Below are 16,120 nucleotides of genomic sequence, written 5' to 3'. Positions count from 1 at the left end.
ATGCTGTCGGTAGAAATAGTGCTAATCCCGTTCTACGCAAGAATTGTAAATAAAGGAGAACTGGAACACGAGTCTGCTCCAAGAATAAAAAATCATGGGAGGACTTGATTGCAAGTTCTCCATGGAGAGCAAAGCAGCAAATTGAATAAATCTCTTACCTACAATCAAAATCATCTTAATTGATTTAACTTCACAGAATCTTCATTTAGCAAATGTATTTCAACTTTTAATTTTATATTACCTATGTACAAAGAAAATTATTAAAAGCCATCAAGTTCTTTCATGAAATTTTATTTTTGGAGCCTGCTCCACCTACCTATAACCCACTAGTTAAGTTTCTATAACCGTTCAGACCTAAAATCAGTGTGATGTTTATGTTGTGAGCAGTTAAACTATTTCAATTCAAATTTGGTTACAAGGTAATGTAAATTAACCCAAACTTGCAAAGCAAATCTGATTCAGTTGTATTCAAACATGCAGAATTGAGCACGAGTGATATAAACAGCGGGACTTACCACTGAAATGTAGGATTATCACAAATAGCTTGTTATTTGTATGATCATGTCAAAATACTACATTTTGTGCCATAGATTGTAGCAGTCAATGAAATGATCACAATCTCCAAACAAACTATTCTATAGCCACAAATTGCTAAACTCCAGCGGAGGCAAACCCAAATATTGCCAATTTCGGGTAACTAAGAAATTACTCCCAAAATTAACAGCAATAAGCAACTTTCATGAACATGTCCCATTTCTTCTCAATCCCAATATAAGAGCATAGATATTTCAGCGATTTTCTTTGAGAATTAAAATGCAGTTTATACCTAGAATCTCGCCTCTCAAGTTTCCAGTCCCCACGTGGCGGTCCTCTTCGTGGAGATTCACGTCGAGGACTATGGTTGCGATGAGAACTCTGAACAAGGTGTCTATCATGATCTCTATTAGATTTTATCATGATTTCACGACCTCGGCTACCACCTCTCCTTTCATGAAATCCTTCAGGTCTCTTCTCAAACCTTCCTCCAAAAGACATTTCATCACGACGCGGTGGGCCACTATCTCGCCTTTCAAAGCGATCCATTCGCCTGGATAATAGAAATGACATTAATCTAATAAATGACTGAGCTCGTTTCCATTAGTGACTAATTTAATTAAAAGCAGACAAAAACACCCATTGTTCAGAAATTATCAGGATATTAAGTGTTGGGGCGTAGAGGTTGATGTTAAAAATACTGCAGCAAAAAACCCACAACACAAGCCAATCTAAAAGGTAATTGACTCCTCTCACTTTGAGCTATTTAGTAAAACTAATCACTGCCATCAAATTAACAGTAAAAAGCACTGATTCTATTAAACGTTGGTTACAAGGTAATGGAAACTGCCAGAGGCAATTCTGATTCGTGTTCATTGCATTTCCCCTATTCAGAAATAAGCATGATGTAAGACAACCTGCTAGACTGCAGACAAAACCCAGGGACATGAGATTACTCCAAATACTCAAGCAGAACCACAAAGCTGTTTGGTATGAAAACAACTATAAATCTGGATTTACATTCCACCACATCCATTTCATATGGTACATAATCTGGGAGAGCTTGAAATACAGAATAGGAAATAAATGCGAAAAGCTGCAATTTCCATCAATTATTTCATTTATTAATCAGCAGCAGACTAGCAGACATTTCAAAATCAAATCCACCTGAGAAACGATATCACAAATTATAAGTTATGTAAAAAGGAACTACAGATGCTGGTTTAAACTCAGGCAGAATCTCTTGAGAGCAGGAATGAGTCTGAAGAAGCATTCTGAAGAAGGGTTTCGACCCGAAACGTCACCCATTCCTTCTCCCAGAGATGCGGCCTGTTGCTGAGTTACTCCAGTATTTTGTGTCTATCTACAAATTCTAAGTTATTGTAACAATCACTTTATAGATGGATTTCTCACAATTTTTACAAGAATGCTGTACTGGACTAGAAACAGCAGTAAAACCTGTCACACATTATATATATATATTATATTTAGCGGCATATATTTGAACTTCCAAATGTCTTTATTAACAAGCAGACTGGAAACAAAATATTAAATGATCTTTGAGAAAAAAAACATCTATTTTTCTTAGGACCATTTTGTTTAGAATTTCGTGATACAGCGTGGAAATAGGCCCTCAGCCCACATGGACCATCGATCACCCGTACACTAGTTCTATGTCATCCTACTTTCACATCCTTCACACTGAGGCAATTTTACAGAAGTCAATTAACCTACAAACCTGCATGTTTTTGGAATGTGGAAAGAAACCAGAGCACTCAGAAAATCCACAGGGTCACATACAAACCCCACAGATAGTACCTCAGGATCAAACCCGGGTCTCTGGTGCTGAGGCAACAGCTCAATCGTGCTGCCCCAATGCATTTTATCATTTAATCATCAAGTCAATGCTGATTATTTGCAATATTCACTAATTTAACTGCAGTTATGTAGAAATATCAACATGTAAACATATGAGTTTTTCCTTAAATCCAAGTCAACTGTTTAATCAAATAGGCACCCACTCCTCATCAACCCAATTCCAAAAACATTGTAAGGTGTAGTCCGAATCATAACTTGCCTGTCCATCTGCACGTCCATAAATGTCCGGCTTCGATCTCTGTGGTCAAAATCACTGAATCGGTCCTGGCGGCCAAAGTCTGAACCATGACTGCTGTATCTACTGTCACTATCCAATGCCATACGTTTTTGATCAGGCCAATATTGATCATCTCTCCTAGAAAAAAGATAATTGTTAGGATCATACTAGACCAAGTGCAGACCCGTTGGGTCTGTTCCCGCAACGCGCGGTTGCAAGGGGGGGGCGACCTGACGTCATCGCACAACGCCACGCGCTAGGCGTACGCCGTCAAGACGCTGCGTAAGCCCTCAATGCGCCTGCGGGCCGACAGGCCGTTGATGCGCGGGATTTTCGGAGAGTGCAAGCCCACGGGGACAGCGAAAAGCAGCGGGGGACCAGCCGATGTGTGCCTTCCACTCTGTCATGCTGGCGGAAGGCACACATCGGCTGGTCCCCCGCAAAATGTCGGTGTTTTTGGAGGAGAGCCGGGCGACAGCAGCCGTTATGGTGGCTGGCCAGCAGGAGGCGAAAAAATTAGTGAGTGGGGGTGAAGGATTTTATTAAAAATGTGTACAGAAAAATGTCTAAATGTAATGAGGAGTGGATTTGCGAATGTAAAAGTGAAATCGCTAGTGAAATGGAAAATATCTTGGGAGTTTTTGCGTGTGGTTTTGGCGGACCTACGAATCAAAGGCCAAAAATCTAATCTGACATACATCCACAAACAAACACACACAGAGTTTCAAAAGTATATAGATATAATAATAAATTCTCAACGGTGTAAAATTATAGACATAAAATTTACCTGTCACTATCATATGGTCTTTTCAGACCACCACGACGTTCATGTTCATAGCGCATTTGTTCCTGTTGTCGACGGAGCTCTTCTCTCTCTCTATTAATTCGCTCTTGTTCCCGCCTCCTTTCCTGTGCCGCAACAGGGAAGTATGTTTTAGTATTATACAAATGGTCAATACCAGAATTAACTTCAGTTCAATTCCCAATTCTATCTACAAAAAGTCCCCATTTGAATGAAATAATGATTATAACTGCTCATTGTTCTTAACTAAATAGCCACAATTGAGAGTTAGTCAAAATGTTTAAAAGACCACTGCAGTAAAAGCAGTTACCTGGCATGTGCCAGTTAATTAATTATGTCAGATAATCTGATGCCGGTTCAGGGACTCCCTCAGCACTTTCTCAATGTTGAAAAGCTGTCCCAATATCTATCTATATTACTAAAAGTCTGATCTTGACCACTTCCTGTTGTTCTGTATATTGATTTTAGAAAAAATGCTGCCACTTACGGCTGTGATTTTTGCGCATCTTACTCAGTCCCCCTCCACTGTGCAGGACAAGAGGATTTTTCCCATCGATGATGGGAAAGAGTTATTAGTGTTTAAAAAATGTTGAGATCCTCTCTCCTGAATGCCACGCCCCTTCTGGAGGGACTATAAAACCCGCAAGTGTTGAGTGCCTCAGTGGGTCTCTGCAAGATGGGGGAGCGATGGGGGTCACGTCTCTCAGTCTGAGCTATGAATAACATTGAACACATGTCGACTAAACTGTGAGCGGTTTTACTCACCTGTCGGTGATCTTAATGTGGTTTGAAAATATAGTTTGGAAATGCTAAAGCAGCGTTGCCGATGGTATGGAAAAGCTAAAGCTGTGTTGCCTAATTAGTTGCCGTGCCTTCTATATAATTAAAAGTCTAACCTTGACCACTTCCCGTTTGCGCTTTATATTGACTTTTTAGAAAAAACGCTACCAAGTCCAGCTGTGATTTTTTGCCACCTTACTCAGCTCATCAGGTTCCGAGGATTTTTCCCATCGATGAAAAATAAAAGAGTTATTAGTGTTTAAAAAATGTTGAGATTCTCTCTCCTGTCAATCACGGTATGAAGACAACGCCCTTTCTGGTGGGACAGGAAGGGACTATAAAACCCAGAAGAGTGGGCCTGGCAAAGGCTCTGCAAGATGGTGGAGGGAGAGGTCGCGACTCGCTGTCTCTAGTGGCCTTGCACCCTGCTTGAAATAGAATTTCAAATAATAGCCATGAATCAACTGCCAGCCCACCAGCCGTGAGCTGCTAGCACAACAGGCTTGAGTGACTGAACCGCCAGTTCAAGAATCCATTCGGCCCACAATGTCCATACTAGCCCTCTGGAAACCAGTCCCTTCTGCCCACAACACCCATACTAGCGCTCCAGAAAGCCTCCCCTTCACTGGCCACCAATATTGGAATTGGAGAGGTGGAATATTGTGTTGGGGGACCAGCCCTCCCATGTGATGCTGGGACCCAATGGGGCTCACTTAGTCTAGTATTAATATAAAGCTCCTTTGATACTGCTCAAACTCTAGCTTTGGAACGCCTACAATATATACTTCCCAGGTGCCAAATGAGTGTGGTATCTGGGTTCTTGCTCGAGATCGACATTGTACCCTTTAAATTAACAGTTTAAAATGTATCTTGATGTTTGCATTTGTTTAGCTACCATAGTGACAGAATGAATTGAACAAGTCACTGATATTTTGTCTGTTTCTTCCCCATTTTACCTGTTCTATTTGAATTCTCTCCCGCTCCAGTTTCTCACGTTCTAGCCTTTCCCTCTCCAGACGCTTTCTTTCGATTTCAAGCCGCACCCGCTCTCGTTGAAGCATCTGCCGTTCTTCACGTTCTCGCAAACGTTCTCGTTCCCATTTTTCTCGTTCCCTATTAGAATATTTATTACATTAATTTTTTTTAAATGTTAGTTCTTAACAATTATTTCAAAATGACGTGCCTCGAACCCACAAAAACGTTTCCATGAATGTGCTTTTCTCCTTTACCAATGGATGCAAATATTTCATCCACTCCCCTAACTTAGTTGCAATATCAATGGCTCAGTCAAAGTCCTACTGTATGGACAATGCCGTTTGGACAAACTCATCCATGCTAAGACACCCAAATTATCATTTGGCTTATCCATGTCCCCTGTATGAGAATTCCATAATAAGAATAAGAATAATAATAAATTTTATTTATGGGCGCCTTTCAAGAGTCTCAAGGACACCTTACAAAAATTTAGCAGGTAGAGGAAAACCATGTAAGGGGAATGAAATAAATAGTAGAGACATGACTAGTACACAAAGTAAAGACAGAATTCAATTCAAAACACGATGCAATTAATGCACAGATTCAAAAGGGAGGGGGACGTGGGGCTAAGGATAGGCAGAGGTGAAGAGATGGGTCTTGAGGCGGAACTGGAAGATGGTGAGGGACACGGAATTGTGGATCAGTTGGGGGAGGGAGTTCCAGAGCCTGGGAGCTGCCCTGGAGAAGGCTCTGTCCCCAAAACTGCGGAGGTTGGACTTGTGGATGGAGAGGAGACCAGCTGATGTGGATCTGAGGGACCGTGAGGGTTGGTAGGGGGAGAGGAGGTCAGTGAGATATGGGGGGGGGCAGATGATGGAGGGCTTTGTAGGTGAGGATCAGGATTTTGTAGGTGATCCGGTGGGAGATGGGAAGCCAGTGAAGTTGTTTGAGGACTGCAGTAATGTGATGCCAGGATTTGGTGTGGGTGTAGAATGAACAGATTCTTTCCCCCCCCCCCATCAGGGTAGACGAATCTAAAGTGAGGGCAGAGACATTTCATTGTCCTATCTGGGACACTTGACAACTCTCTTGACTCTTGAGATTTCAAAGCAGCGTCATGGAGAATATTTTCACTCAGGGTAGTCTGTATCTGGAATGGGCCACCAAAGGAAGCTATAATAGTGCATACATTTTGGCTTTCAAGCCATTTGGACAGATATAAATGGACAGGAAGGATTTAGAGGGCAATGGACCAAATGTAAGCAAATACAGCACAGACAGGTTGAGCCGAAGGGCCTATTTCCCTTCTGCATAGCTCTCACTACAAACCTTTCTTATCCATTTACCTGTCCAAATTTTACAAATGTAATTTTACTATCTATTCCACTTCCCGTGGAAGCTCCTTCCATGTTATGTATACCCTCCAAGTAAAATGTGCCCCTCAGATCCCCTTCAAATCATTCCCCTCACACCTTAAATCTACACGCTCTAGTTTCAAATTAACCCACTATGAGAAAAACCATGCCCCCCCCCGGTCTAGTATCAAACAAACTTCAAAATCAAAGACCACCTTTAGCTTCACTTTCTGCTCAAGTTAGTCACCAAAATACCATTTACCTAGTCACCAAGATATCATTTACAGCAACCCATACGCAACAAGATAACTGACGCATCAACATGTTCCATGGGTCCTTTTATTGTTGTGGGTCTTGGGAGTAGATTAACTTGCTTTACAACAGAAGCTCAAGGAAGGAGGTTAAACACACAAAAACAAAATACAATCCAGACTTATCTTAATGTAGTGTACTGAACCCATCAGTGAACCAGGCCTAGAGGGGATTCAAGGCAGTCAATGGTTTGGTGCAGTATTTTTATATAGCATGGAGTACACTATGAAAGGATCATTAAACGGATCCAGACATAAATCCATAAGCCATGCAATCAGTTGCATTTGCCTCGAGGTAAAAGTAACAAATTTCATGTTTAGTTCTTTTGTTTAAAAACTACAAGATTTCATTATGCACTATCGCAACAAAAATGGGAAAATATTTTAAATGCTCTGTTTAACACTTAACTTACCTGCGTCTTTCTATCTCACGAATCTCCCGCTCCCGTTGCCTTTGTCGCTCACGTTCCCGCTGCTCTTTAATCTTATCGAAGCTCAGCATGTCCTTTTTATCCTTTTCTTTACTGTCCGACTTGTCCAGATTCTTTGCAGGCTAATATTAACAAGATTTTCTCTTCAATTTTAATGTTTCCTGTCAAACTGCTTAAGCAAGATCTAACATGCAAGTCAGGAACAAGTATAGTAGGTATTTAAAAATGGCACTGATGCCCAGCCATTTGCCAACAGAAGGGAAAATTTAGCCTGTTTTGTTTGAATATTTTAATTAGACTGTCAAATATTGCACCCCTCCATAAAGAGAGAACTCTGATTTTAACATCCGATTGCATGATAGGACAAAATCAAACTTGGAATAATACACATTAAACATTCTAAGGTATGTTTACAAGAGAAGAAAGCAGACTTAGAATCATTTGGTCAACGTACGAATGCCACTACATAGATATGAAGGAATTACAAAATTAAAGGGTTCAGCAGAAGATGAGCAAAGGCAAACAAAAATTTTACATATTCTCTAATTTTAATGCTCAGGCGAGTGCAGGAATGTTAAACACAATCTGGTGGAAGCTATTTTAATCTATTTTCCATCTCCACCGTTCAAAGGTTTTAGCTACTTTCTCTATCAGCAGTCAAAATTTCCCCATTACAGGAATGTGCATCCCCCTCCTTCAAAATAATTTGTGGGGGCAAAGTAAAAGAAATTCAAGATTGTGCTGTTCCATTTGAGCACCCTCCCAGAGGAAAATTAACCATTTTTTACTTTTTATTTTCATATTACTTTTGTATAAATCTTATAGACATAATTTATTTCCCAGATTCACGTCCAGATTGCTTCTGTTCTATGCAGGGTTGAAAGCAGAATAAACTAGACCAACATCAGCCCAAAAGCCAAGGTCCCTTCAAAGTTTAATTCTTTCACACTTAAAATGTTTACTGGTGTTTACTGTTTTAATTGGTTGGAACAAAATACTCGACATCTTGACGATGCTACGGCATTATCCATATTTTGTGACAATACGTGAAGGACTTACCAACTCATCTTTGGACTTTGTCTTCACACTGATGACTGGTTCTCCTTTTGATTTATCCATCACAACTATTCTTTCGGAACCACGACTTCCTGCAAGTGTAAAGAAAACATTCATACACTATAATATCAGAGAAATTGTATGTGTTCAGAAAGATATGCAAAGATAATTCAATTCCGATATTAAACATTTCAAAAGAAAATCAGACCCACCAGTGTCTTGAAAGCTAAACATAAAAATCAGCTCATCAAAGCTCTAGAGCAAGAGGTGTGATTATTGAAATATTAAAACTTAACAATCTGTCAGAGACATACTCAAACTTATGAGTATTGATAAATTTGTCAACTCATACTTGGCGTCTTACCTGATCTGCTTCCATCAGCCCGTGTGGACCCAGATTTCCGATCCATTTTAAAATCTTTTTTATCATCCCTCTTCTCATCCTTTGACTCTTTCTTTTTGTCTTCCAGTTTCTTCAAATCATCCTTTTTATCATTTCTCCCACTGCTTGATCTGAAGTACAATTGGATTAGTTGCAGGTAGCAAAGCGCAGATGTTTTGTGCTCCATTAATAAGGAGCAATTGAATTGAATCATACAATACAGCATGGAAACAGGCCCTATGGCCCACCTTGATCATGACGACTTGGTTGGTATTCCAGGCTAGTCCCATTTGCCTCCATGTGGCCTGTAAAAACTTCCTGGTATGTATCTATCCAAATATCTTTTAAAAGAGGTATATGCTTCTATAGCTCCTCATACTAGATGCAAACTACCCTTTCAGTGAAAAGGTTGTCTCTGAAGTCACTCCCGAATCTCTCATCTTAACCCAGGCCCTCTAGTTTTAGAATGCTCCAGCCTGGGAAAACTAGTTCACTTGATCCATGCCCCTCATGATCTTTAACACATCAATCAATCACTCCTTAGCCACCTACGCTTCGAAGCAAAAAGGCTTGACAAACTCCCTGTATAATGCAAGCCCACCCTTGTGAATATCTTCAGCACCCATGCCACCTTAATGATATCCTTCCCATGAATGGGTGCCCAGAACACACAGTATTCCAATGGTTTGTAGAGATGCATCATCATGTCCCAAATTTTGTACTGAATAACCTTCCTAATGAAGTCAAATGGGACCAGCCCAGTATAGACATGGTGAGCCAGTGCCTATTTCCTTGCTGCATAGCTCTTACTATAAACCCTTCTTATCCATTTACCTGTCCAGATTGTCAAGTGATTTTAACCACTTCTTTCACTTCCCATGGTGCCCCTTGTGTAGAGGTAGGCTGAGGGATGATCTTATTCATGTATAAAATCATGAGGATGATACGATGCACAGAATCTCAGGGTATGGAGAATCAAGAATTAGAGCTCAGTTCTCCCTTTTCGTCTTAAAGTTATGCCCTCTAGTATTTCACATATCCATCCTGAAGAAAAGGCCATATACCATTCAATATTATATGCCTCTATCATGTCTCCCCTCCACCTCCAAATGCTCCAGGATAAACAATTCAAGTTTGTCCAACCTTGCCTTATAGCCAATACTCTAATCAAGGGAGCATACTGGTAAACCACGTTTGAACCCTCTCCAAAGCCTCCTTCCTATTATGTGGAGTTCAGATGCAACCAATAGTTTCTATCATTCAATAATATTTTCCTTTATCACTCTTCTAGGCAATGAAACTTAAGCTGCTTTCTTTTGATCCCCTTTGCAAAGTTTTTAAAAATTAAACATATTTAAATCTTTATTGAAGAGTTGCTATGAAGCTGTGGTTATCTGGAAGTCAATGAGGTAAGAGATTAGCATTCCTTTTCTGCTGCTGAGAGAAGCTGAAGGGCACTACATATAAAGGATACTATTATTCAATAATTATAATGATGCAGAAGACAACTGCTAGTTTTAATTCTCCCCTTGGTGAAAACCCCATTTAGCTTTCAACTTGTAATGGCAGGACATTTCGTGTGGCTTGAAGTACAGCAAAAAAAAACTATATCAATTAAGTTTCAACATCAAAGACCAATTTTAACTTCAATTTCTGCTCAAGCTAGTCACTGATATATAATTGACATCTTTAATAACAACAAGGCAAAATCAACAAGGCAACTGACGTGTAAAAAAGGTTCCTTGCATCCTTTTACTGTTGCGGGTCTTGGGAATAGATTAACTTGCTTTACAGCAGAAGCTCATCAGGAAAATAAACACACAAAAGCAACGTACAATCCAGACTTATCTTAATGTAAGTGTACGGAACCCATCAGTGAACCAGGCCTAGAGTGGATTCAAGGCAGTCAATGGTTTGGTGCAGTTATTTTATATAGCATGGAGTACACTATGAGAGGATCATTAAATGGATCCAGACATAAATCCATAAGCCATGCATTTAGTTGGAAAAATAAAGCAACAAATTTTGAGTGTAAAAGGTTACTCCTCAAGTCCATCCTAAATCTTTCCTCTCTCAGCTTAAGCCTAGGCCCTCTAGTTTTAGAATCCTCTACCACAGAGAAACAAAGACAGTTTACTTTATCCATGGTTCTCGGGATCTTATACACCTCAATAAGGTCACTCCTTAGCCTCCTCCTTTCCAAAGAAAAAGCGTACGCAAACTCTCCCTATAACTCAGGCATGTATACCCTGAAACATTAAGCTGCCAAAGCAGGCCTTCTGTTTTGGCTATAATATCTCAGACCCCGATGTAATCCACACCCTGCGTTTGCCCAGCTTACCTTTAGCATTGAAATACATAGTTTAAAGCACTAGTTTTTCCTCTCTATCATTTATCATGTACCTGCCTGTCCGACAACCTTGCTTTCTGACTACAGTACTTCTGATCTGCCTCCTTTCTGTTCTGGAATCCACCCGCCGACCATTTGATTAAACCCTACTGAACACCACTAACAAACTTCCTTTCTAGGATATTGGCTCCCCCTCCTGTTCAGATTCAACCCACCCCTCTGGAGTAATCCATAGATCACCGCCTTTGAGGTACTGTTTTTTAACCTCTTTCCTAACTCCCTACATTCACTCCACATGACCTCATGCCTTTTGCTACCTATATCATTGGCAATGATGTGCACTACGACCTCGGCTGCACATCCTACCCCATGGTAATGTTTTGCAATACACAGCACTTCAGTTCAAAACAGCATCTCTCAAAACAGCCACTTTGCTACACTGTCATTTCTTATTGGCTGTATGCGTCTCAATGAGTCAATCAACATTTTTTTAATCATCATATCTGGTTTCTTGCCTGAATGCTCATTTTTCGCCTAAACATCCCCAGCTTTCCTGGCTGAAAACTCACGAACTCAATTGTTCTCACAGCACCCTCTTAAAACTTGTGCTGCTACACTGTTCTGCCTCCTGGCTGGAAAACCACCAGCATGAAATAATACTTGTGCAATCTGATGATAATTACCTACCCAGAATGGATCTTATGAGCTCTTTACCACTTTAATAGTGGGAAAGGGTTTTATGGTCAGAAAATGTTAATACTTCAATATACTGTGATTTACAACACTCGTATTAACCAAAGCAAGTTTATAAATAGTATTTAATGAATGGAGGCATTGTTTTATATAAATTTGCAATCATTAAATCTGACCTGTCAGTTTTGGAATCTGCAGAATGGCGCCTGTCACAGCTGAGTTCTCGACCGGGTGTGGTTTTGGGATCTTTTTTCGAATCATCCTTCTTCTCTGGTTTTTTACCGGAAGGCTCATTTTTAGCCTAAAAAGAGTAACCATCAACAATCTCAATACCAGCTACATCTACACATATTCTTGGTTAGCTGGATATTCAAGTGCTGCTTACAAACCACAATGACAAAGATTCCTTCCACTTAAATGATCCTGTGCCACCTTTCATTTTTTAATTTGTTAGCTCTGACTTTGCAGTGGAAACTTTTTTTTAATCTGAAGCTCTGCCATCACAAATAGATTATGTGAACACTGTAGGCAATTACGCCAATTCACAAGGCACATCATTTATATTTAAATGCTTTTCAAAACAGTCTTTCAGTTTTTATTCTCACTGAATGAGTTAGTGAGATCCCAGTTTAAAATTTCAACTACTAACATTATGTCTTCATTTATAAAATATTTTTCCATGAATTTCCTAGTAAATTCTAAACAAAGATCTTCCCTTAATATTTTTCAGATTTTTGAGTACTGATGACACTCAATTTGAAACACCGACATGCCATTTCCCTTTGCCGATGCATTAATTGTTTTTTGTGCAGTATTTACTGCTTTTTTTCCCCAGACATAAAATTATCTCATGCCATGATAAACTCACCTTCTCTACAGATATCATTCGTCCATGCAGCTCCGTTCTATGCAAATTGCCAATACACTTTGTTGCCTCCTCGCTGGTTGACATAGTCACAAATCCATAGCAACGTGCTCCAGGACTACGAGCGTTAGTCACTACTTTTGCACCTACCACCTAAGAAGAAAAGGCATCGAAGTGAACTGAGCCATTTAAAAATGAATTCCTCATTGAAACGGATGGATGCAATCGCCAATATTTAACAAGTGTCCATGCAATAAATGAATATTGTTTATTTTACACATTAAAGTTTCACTCCTGTGACAACACATCAACAAAATGACATTTCAAAATCAGTGAGTGGTACTAACTGCAGAAATGAATCCCAGTCACCTACAGCCCAATAAATCCAACAGAATCACCAGATTTTTTTGTTGGGAGGGCCGGACAGTGTAATTAGGTAACTACAGCTAAGTTATATATCTAAGCTCTTGGTCTGCATCATATTCTGAAAAATTAAACACCTTCATGGTGGACATCATGATCAAGTGATACTCAAAATTCAATGTTATTTAAATCTGCATGCCCGCAACTATTAGTATCTCTTACAGTTCAACTTCACATCATAACCTTTTCAGTTAATGGAGAATTAGATTTTTTGTAGGATTACATCTGAACATCAAAACATATGGCTGAAGAACTTTGGAACTATTTTGCTTCCATAATTCTCCCACAAATGTCACATGGAAATGCATTCTGACTGAGGTTCAAAGACAGATGTCATTCAAGAGTTTTGACAAGTTGCATTCAGAAGTTAATACCAAGGGCAGATGAGTCCTTTTTGAGGAAGAGAAAGACTGGAGGTGATCATGAAGGAAGGGAATGCTTCAGTTGTGGAAAGATTTAAGCCCAAATATTTTAACACTTGACGAATCAGACTAATGCTGGTCAGTGACAAATGAATGTAACTTGCTCACGGTCACAAAACAAGCAGGTACAGGATCTTGCCCAAATATTTGACTATTCCTTTGTCTCCACAAATGCTGCCTGACCCACTGAACTGCTCCAGTGGCCTTTTCTAAACTCGGCAGATTCCAGAAATTAGTCTCTTGTGTTCACAGAAAACTAGCTGTTTGACAAGACTAGGTAGATAGTCTTGAGGATGCTGTTCATAGACTACAGTTCAGCCTTCAACACGATAGTCCCCACCAGACTGGCCGGGAAGCTAATGGAATTGGGGCTCAACACCTCCCTGTGTGCCTGGGTCCTGGACTTTCTCACCGCCAGGCCCCAGGTAGTCAAGATGGGAGGGAATACATCGAAGTCCCTCAACCCGAGCACAGGATCGTCCCAGGGTTGCGTCCTCAGCCCCCTATTGTACTCCCTGTACACACATGACATGTGGCTAGGTTCAGCTCCAACTCAATAATTAAGTTTGCTGATGACACTGTGGTGGTGGGCCTGATCTCAGACGACGAGAAGGCCTACCGGGAGAGGTGGCTGGTCTAGAACTCTGGTGCCAGGAAACAGCCTCCTCTTGAACATCAAAAAAACGAAGGAGCTGATCATGGACTTTAGGAGGGCACATCATCCGAGGACGTACACTCCATTGAGGATAAATGGGGATCCTGTGGCTAGGGTGAACTGTTTTAAATATCTGGGAGTCCACATCTCCGAGGATATGACATGGGCATCACACGCCTCAGCACTCGTGAATAAGGCAAGGCAGCGCCTTTACCACCTCAGGCAATTGAGGAAATTCAGAGTGTCTCCGAGGATCCTCCAGTGCTTCTACGCAGCGGCGGTGGAAAGCATCTTGTCCGGGCACATTACCATCTGGTTTGGGAATTGCTCTGCCAAGGACAAGAAGGATCTGCAGAGAGTAGTGCGTTCGGCCGAACGCACTATGGGAACTTCACCCCACAGGAACTATACATCAGGAGGTGCAACGCCAGAGCCAACAATATCATGAGAGACCCCTTCCACGGACTGTTCCAGCTGCTACGGTCAGGCAAACGCCCCCGTTCGGCCATGCGGTGAGAACGGAGAGGTTGAGAAGGAGTTTCTTCCCGGAGGCCATTCGTACTGTAAACGCCTATCTCACCAGGGACTAACTCTACTGAACGTTTTTCCTTCCATTATTTATTATGTAAAAGAATATGTGTGTTATGATTGTGTTTATAGTTTGTTTGGTTGTTTGTCTTTTGCACAAAAGTCCGCGAGCATTGCCACTTTCATTTCACTGCACATCTCGTATGTGTATGTGACAAATAAACTTGACCTGACTTGACTTGAGATAGGAAATATGTTATTGCCATGAAGAAGTGCAACAAAGGATTATTAGACTGATTCCTGGAACGATAGAACTGACAGTATGAGCAGAGATGAGCTTGGATAAGCCACATTCAATGGAGTATAGAATATTTTTAACACGATCTCAGCAACATATAAAATTGTAAAAATGACGAGACAGATACAGGGAAATTCTTAAGATGGTTGCAGAGTCCAGCACTAGTTATAGCCTCAAGATGCAGGACATCTCATTTAGAACTCAGATCGGAAGAAATATATTCAGAGGATGGTGAACCTTACTCACAAAAGGCAGTGGTGGCAGAGATTAAACGCATTCGAGGTAGGTGATGTTTCTTGGTGCTAAAAGTTTCAAGAGATACAGGGAGAAGGTAGGAATAGGGTACTAAAGTGATGATCAACTATGATCAAGAATGACAGAGGTCTAAAGAGTTGAATGCCCAATATCCACATTTTTTATTTTTAAATCCACACTTTTACACCGAGAACAATCTTAAATAATCCAGGGAAACATTGCAAGATACTTAGAAATTTAAATCAGTTAATTACCTTGCCATATTTACTGAAGAGGGTTTTCAAGTCGGTTGCTCTGGTAGCAGAGGACAGGCCACTCACCCAAAGATTCTTTCCTGTATTGTCTGAAACCACGGTACTACCAGATCGACCTGAATGATAATGAATTTGTTTTAATAGACAAAACTGGATAACACAGAAAGAACCATAAAAAGGCAGTGGAAAAAAAATCTTCTGTGATTTCAAAATTCAAGCCGGGCACTACTACATAGAGCAAAGAATGCAAAATCAAGGAGCTTCATCACTCTGTTCTAATCAGTAGTCCAGTTCCAGCAATTAAGTTTGATTTGAATATGATCTGATATGAATGAAAAGCGAGTCAGGGAATGGATTGAGCTGAGTGGAGGCAGAAGCACAGAGCAAATCCTCAAACGTTCACAGTATCAGTGGCGCCAGCCGGCAAGAACTCTCCCTGCTTGCTCTCCCTGCATCTGCTTGCTCTCCCATTGTTTCTCTGATCCTCTACCCATTTTTGTTCATCCCTCATTTGCAAAAAATTCAGGTTATCAATAGTCCTCAGTAAAGGAACCTTTTGAAACCCAGGGTCTGCATGTATGTGAAAATACCACTCAATTCATCACATAACTAATAAATGCTTTGTATCCGCATTAGACTCCATCACCTATTTAAGT

At 40.5% G+C, this 16,120-nt stretch overlaps 1 protein-coding gene across 2 annotated transcripts in view; it reads right to left on the bottom strand.

Moving 5' to 3' along the window:
- Window positions 1-16,120, bottom strand: part of safb (scaffold attachment factor B) — a 44,524-nt gene that overhangs the window by 13,519 nt on the left and 14,885 nt on the right. For both annotated transcript variants that reach the window (XM_055658712.1, XM_055658713.1), the window contains exons 9-18: window positions 15,465-15,580; window positions 12,633-12,782; window positions 11,941-12,065; window positions 8,704-8,852; window positions 8,343-8,431; window positions 7,266-7,405; window positions 5,168-5,324; window positions 3,417-3,538; window positions 2,612-2,767; window positions 827-1,087 (exon numbers count right to left, since the gene is read on the bottom strand). In XM_055658712.1, coding sequence (XP_055514687.1) covers window positions 827-1,087; window positions 2,612-2,767; window positions 3,417-3,538; window positions 5,168-5,324; window positions 7,266-7,405; window positions 8,343-8,431; window positions 8,704-8,852; window positions 11,941-12,065; window positions 12,633-12,782; window positions 15,465-15,580 — 1,465 coding nt within the window. The remainder of the gene's footprint in view (window positions 1-826; window positions 1,088-2,611; window positions 2,768-3,416; window positions 3,539-5,167; window positions 5,325-7,265; window positions 7,406-8,342; window positions 8,432-8,703; window positions 8,853-11,940; window positions 12,066-12,632; window positions 12,783-15,464; window positions 15,581-16,120) is intronic.

This window comes from Leucoraja erinacea, chromosome 29 (genome assembly GCF_028641065.1).
Source record: "Leucoraja erinacea ecotype New England chromosome 29, Leri_hhj_1, whole genome shotgun sequence".
NCBI classification, from domain to species: Eukaryota; Metazoa; Chordata; class Chondrichthyes; order Rajiformes; family Rajidae; genus Leucoraja; species Leucoraja erinaceus.
Note: the sequence above shows the minus strand (reverse complement) of the source record. Positions and strands in the feature narration are given on the sequence as shown.